At 32.1% G+C, this 6,000-nt stretch overlaps 1 protein-coding gene across 1 annotated transcript; it reads left to right on the top strand.

The window, feature by feature from the left end:
- Window positions 1-2,725: 2,725 nt before the first annotated feature.
- LOC108333238 (60S ribosomal protein L37-3) lies at window positions 2,726-3,739 on the top strand. The gene is made up of 5 exons (XM_017568625.2): window positions 2,726-2,803; window positions 2,993-3,061; window positions 3,142-3,277; window positions 3,347-3,448; window positions 3,528-3,739. The coding sequence occupies exons 1-5, from the start codon at window positions 2,741-2,743 to the stop codon at window positions 3,572-3,574; spliced, it is 417 nt and encodes a 138-aa protein (XP_017424114.1). The 5' UTR covers window positions 2,726-2,740; the 3' UTR covers window positions 3,575-3,739.
- The last annotated feature ends 2,261 nt before the right edge of the window (window positions 3,740-6,000 follow it).

The raw sequence follows: 6,000 nt of genomic DNA, 5'->3' as shown, positions 1-6,000 counted from the left end.
TTTAGACTGTGTGTTAAGGATTATTTATAGATCTCTTTCTTGACTGCTTACGTATAACCATGCGGTAGGGTTTTTTTGCAGAACTCTTCCTTGATTGTTTGGAATTATAGTGATGGGTGCACATGAAATGACTTGAAATATGATTTTATTCCTTCCTTCAGATGCCTCATTAAAACCTCCTTTGCCAAAATCCTCCATGGGGAAAATTGTTGTTGGAAGGAAAGAGTACGTCGGTCAAATATTACAATGGTTTAATTGAAATAAAACTGTAAATGTGAAACATTATAAGTGTTGGGGACACTTTTTTGGTTTGGGTACTTAAGGCGATATGCTTAATTCTTTGTATCTTTTATAGTCTTGAATAGTCCTATGTGTTGTCAATGACGGACTTTTGATTTTGTAATAGATTTTGATTAAGGTTGACCTAATTACAAGCAAAACATGACTAATCATGGTTTAACTTTAAGTAATATAGTTTTGAAATTGATCTACTTCGATCATGTTTAGACCGTTTGTTTTGGTGATTTGTTGTTTGATCGTCCAACATATTGTCTGACCGTCCAGTCTGGTTATTTGCCACTTGGTAGTTAACTGTCCGACTTGTGTGTGGTTGACTTGAAGATCATACGGTACACCTTTAGTTGAAATTACAAGATTTTTGTAGTTTTTAAAAGTTTTTATTTTAAATGTAAGTATAATTAGCTTATTTTATAGAAAAAATGAATTATATATTTCTTTTAAAGGTGTTTATAGTTGGAAAGGCACATGAGTAAATAATCATCCGAGTAACCACTTAAATTCACGAAACTGAGTTCTGGCACAATTCTGGATCAAAACTCTGTCGGCCCATGTAAATCTGCAGTGAAAATTGGTCCAACTCAATTTTTTTTTTGGTGAACAAGGGTATAAATTGATGGGAGTCGAAAATTAACAAGTTCAATTGTTAAAAATAATGACTTTTAAAATCAAAAGTAATTTTAAATTTTTTTAATATGATTGGATGAACTTTTAACAGAAACCCATAACTTAGTATATATATATATATAATAGATTTTTTTTATGATAACAAAAAGTAATAAAATAATAATAGTAATAACTAAATATTTTTTTTATTAAATTGTTTTTTTGTTAAAAATAATTATAAATATAAATATAAATACTTTTTTTTAAATTTTTTATTATAGATAGTTTTATTTATATTGTAAATAAAGTTTTAATTTTAAATAACTATTTTAGTGTAAAAATATGGTTACTCAAAATATAAAATGATAAAATCATCTATACTCTAAAAGAAGAATCTAGGTTTGTATTCTTTTGATTTCCTAAAATAATTTTTTTAATAAGATAATTTTAAGGAGAAAAACTGAAGAAGATTAAAGATTGGAACATATTATCGCTCCTATTAATTCATATTAAAATTAAAGATCACCTTTTTCTTTATTCTTGATGAAAAATATATTTTGAAATTTGTAGAGCAACGAAAACGGGGCTTAGATGAACTGATTTTGATATTTTGAAAACTTTTCATTTAGTATTTTTTTTATATTTTATGAATTATTTAAAAATGAATATCACCTTAGCTCTGACAAACACTAAAAAGAGAAAAAAAAAACCCTTAAAATAAGGCATAGTATGTTATAAATCAGATTTTGGATTTGAAAATCAAATATGTGTAAAGAAGGTATTAGTCTCGAAGCAACACATAATTTGTTTTTTTTACCATAAATCCTAAATTGTATAATTTTTTCTTTTAAAACTAATAGGATTAACCTTACTCTTATCCATAATGAAAAATCAGATTTAAGTAGTTTTTTTTAAAAGACTTATTTTTTTTTTTGGAAGTTAACCCAAAAAGACTATATGATTGTCCTCTAGTATCTCCATTCTTAATAAAAAATTATACATCACATTGTTTTTCATGAAAAATAATTTTTTATGATAAATATATTTTGAAATGATTGGATCAAGGAAAATTCGACTAAGATAAGGGAATTTTGATATTTTAAAAATTATAATTCTATTTTTTTTTCTATAAAAAATATTGAGTGTAAAAAAGTGGAGCGCAATTAGAAGCAGGGGAAAAAGTGGAAAATAAAAATATAAGGGGTGAAATCATGTAAGAGTGGGGTGCAGGGCAAAACGCTGGGTCATCTTCAAAATTGAAACCCACGAGGATTTCTTTCTTCATCATCTCCATCGCCACGAGCCAGCCATCGCCGCACGTCCCACGTCCGGTCGGCGCCGTCGGCGGAAACGCCGGCAACCATCAGAGGCGTCGCCGGCGCAGTGGCTCTTTCTTATCTTCGCGGGCATTGCGGCGTCAGCCCCAATATTAGAGGCTCCTCCCTAGCAAGAGTCAACACCGGCAGCGGTGATCGCCACCGGTGTCGTCGCCGATGACGGGCGACACTTGTCCTCTCTTTCTCCTTCGTCGATTCCTTTCTTTTAAGATGCATCGCAAAACCTAAATCAGAATCAGGCAACCCCTACGACTCCACACTAGCCCGCCAGAAGCACAGCCACAGCCGCGACCCTGCCGCCAGAAAATGGAGATTGGTGTTGAGTGGTTGAAGATGATGGTGGACGGTACAGTGGTGAGTTTTCGTTTTGGTTCAGTGTAGGTAGAATATGAGCTTGTGTGTGGGTGCTGGAAATTGGTCTTTGTTCTTGGTGATTGGTTCTTATTTCTGTGGCTTTGTGCAGTGCAGGTTGAGGATGATGGTGTTATGCTTGAGTTGGGATGGAGGTTCTAATGGATGAATGGAGTGATTCTGTAGTTTTTCCTTTCTCTTGTGTTTTTCTGGTGAGTATTGAAGAAAGTTGATGTGTTGTCATTGAATTTAATAATAGCTTATAGCTTAAATTTCTTATATTTTCTATTTCTACTTCACCTTTTTTATTTTTCTGCCTTTGCTATATAATTGGGCCGAAGGCCCAAACAAAAAAATACCCTAACCCATACTGTGCCATACATAAATTCTCTCCAGTGCAGCAATTAGGTTTCATATATATTCTCTCCTTTCGCAGCAGTTGGGTTTCTGCTCTGCGTCTACCATCAATGGTATCGTCTTTTTTCTTCTACTCTGTGTAGGTGTGATATGAATCTGATTCTGATGGTGTTTGGATTTTGCATGAGTGCAGGGGAAGGGAACAGGGAGTTTCGGTAAGAGGAGGAACAAGACCCATACCCTCTGTGTCAGATGCGGCCGTCGCAGCTTCCACCTCCAGAAGAGTCGCTGTGCTGCGTGTGCTTTCCCAGCTGCACGCACTAGAAAATGTAACTCTTTTACTTTTTAAATTTAGGGTTTGTGTTAAAGATTTGGTCTTAATTGGTCGATGGTTTCAGATAACTGGAGCGTCAAGGCCATTAGGAGAAAGACCACTGGAACTGGAAGAATGAGGTATCTGCGTCACGTGCCTCGCAGATTCAAGAGCGGCTTCAGAGAGGGTATAATCGGTTAATTATTTGAGTGTTTAATTTTGGGTGTTGTTTTAGGGATTTTGCTAACGTCGTGATTTTGAATCAGGTACCGAAGCTGCACCCAGGAAGAGAGGAGCGGCTACCACTGCCTAAGCTGTCGAAGGTAGCAATTTTTCTGGATCAATGAATTGTAGGAGTTTTTAGGCTTCCATGTTGTTCGAAACCCTGAGAAACAATATTTCTGTCGTTTTGATCTCATTTCATATATATGGATTTGTATTTCAACTTTATGGTAAGGAGATTTTGATTTGATAGTTATTTTACGTCTATACTTTAGTTTTCAATTCAGGCCTTAATTTTGAATTTGTTGTTGGCAAAATGAATTATTTTATGCTAACAAGGCTGATAAGATAGTTTGCATTACAGCACTGACTTATATTTTGCATACTACAGGAGAATTTTAGATTAGAATATACATTATTAGTTTATTGGTTTGGGGTTTTATGTTATTTGAAATGGCTTGCCATCCAAGCCAGCTAGAATAATTTCAACAATGAAGAAATGCTAGACATGTCGCACCTGATAATTCGGGTGGGAAATGACAAAACCATGAATGTTCAAAATTCTTCGCAACTTTCTGTCCTGGTAATGTTTCCTTCATAGAAGAAGAGTATGAGAATATTCAATTTTGCGATATATATAATGTAGTGATAAGTGATAGTCAAGATGACTCTTAAAAAAAGAAATATTGGCCTTAGTTATAGGGATATTTATTACTTTTGCTTCTCTATTGAAAAGTTTACTCTTGATAAGTCTTGTTGGACACAATTAAGGAAAATGCATTATTACTAAATTTTATGGGTTGCTTGAGTTGATAATTATGGCATCATGTCCACCATAACCAACAAGCATTATTTTCTTTTTAAACTCGTCTCTCTATCCTTTTCTTGAAATATTTGTACTCAACTTTTTTAATATTCATTGTTTCACATTCTCTTTCCTATAAAATTGTAGTTTTCATTCATAATTTCCTGGAATAAAGATGATAAACGTCTAAAGATGGGATTACCTCATGTCTTTTCTGTATTTCCTTTCCAAACTACGCTTACCGTATAAGGGATTATTATGTTTTTTACGACCATCGTCAATATTGATGTTAAATAGGTCGTTTTACTCTAATATTGTGATGATTTTTTTTTTCGTTTCCTATTTTATATTATTTTTTGATGATAAAAATTGAAAGAAAGTACGGTAATTTTTTCTTTTAAATTAAAGAAAGTATAAAAATAACTGTTAAGGGATCCGAGTTTTGCCTTCCTAAAATTATGCCTAGACAATTATACTCTATTTAAACATTCAAGTTATGTGAGCATATCATATCTGAATTGTTCGAATTTCGAATTATCATGCTTTTACAAATATTACAAATATCTCCAATTTTTCCTATATCGTTGCACACATTAAATTTTTAGTGACATGCTACAGAAGTGGCAATATATAGATTCTATAGCTTTATAAATTTAATGAAGTTTAGAAGAAAATATTCGCGGTTTGTTATGACTAATTAATCAGCTGTCACGACTTTTATTTTTTATCCAAGGCTATGTAAATGGTTGCTAACATAGCATTCTAACGAGCCACGCAAATGATACTGTGCATTGAAAGAAATTTCAATTAGTTTTTCTGCGTCTCCACACATTTCTTCCTACATTTTCACATTCCAAAAGTAATTTCAAAATTATTAGGATGATGTTTTCATTTTCGTTTTCCAATTTAAAATTTTTCACTTTTGTCTCATTTTTCAAATTCATTTTAACGGTGTTGTAATAGCTCATGTCCCAAATAAATAATTATGAAATTTGAATTTATCCCCTTCTTGAAATTAAGCCCAAGTGCCCAACACCTCCCTGTATTTCTCCCTACATTCCCATATTAAATAAAATCCCCATTTTGAAAAACTCCGATTTTGTAAAATCCGTACGCCATTTTATTTTTGCTTAAAGAAATTTTTAAAATCTAATAGCCAAAAGTTGTCCAAAATAACTTCCGAAATGTTTAATTTGTAATTTAATTTTTTCTTAATAAAGTTTTGCTTTTGAATTGCATCAATTCAGAAGTTATTTATTCTGAGATTCAACATTTCGAAAGCCATTTTTTTTGAGAAAAAATCTATTTGCATGTAGTACACTCTAGAAGCCATTTTCAAAAGTTATTCTTCACTTTCAAATTAAAAACACCGAGAAGGAAAAAGTGGGATGTCTTTTTATATGGGGTGCAGAAAGAAATACATGAAGAAAGTGTCATCTATATACGTGTACATTATATTTGGAGGTTACCCTCTACATCACCTCACATTCTTCCTGCATCACCACACTTTTTTAAAATTCAAAAATTATTTTTTATATTTTAAAATATCCTACAACTCCATCACTTTTCTTAAACGGACGTCGATATCCGTTGAAGAAAAAAATTCTTCAACAAATGTGCCACATCCATTGAAGTTTTTGTTTTTTTTTTAGTTTTTAGTTTTTTAATATATTGTATTTTAAATTAATATATAATATTATTTAATTTTTTTA

This window comes from Vigna angularis, chromosome 11 (assembly GCF_016808095.1).
Source record: "Vigna angularis cultivar LongXiaoDou No.4 chromosome 11, ASM1680809v1, whole genome shotgun sequence".
Lineage (NCBI taxonomy): Eukaryota > Viridiplantae > Streptophyta > Magnoliopsida > Fabales > Fabaceae > Vigna > Vigna angularis.
The sequence above is the reverse complement of the archived record's forward strand: the minus strand, read 5'-3'. Positions and strand labels throughout refer to the sequence as shown.

Coding starts and splice junctions, on each gene's coding strand:
- LOC108333238 (XM_017568625.2), top strand. CDS start 2,741: ATGGAGGTTCTAATGGATGAATGGAGTGATTCTGTAGTTTTTCCTTTC. Junction 2,804..2,992: donor CTTTCTCTTGTGTTTTTCTG/GTGAGTATTGAA, acceptor TCTCCAGTGCAG/CAATTAGGTTTCATATATAT. Junction 3,449..3,527: donor CAAGAGCGGCTTCAGAGAGG/GTATAATCGGTT, acceptor ATTTTGAATCAG/GTACCGAAGCTGCACCCAGG.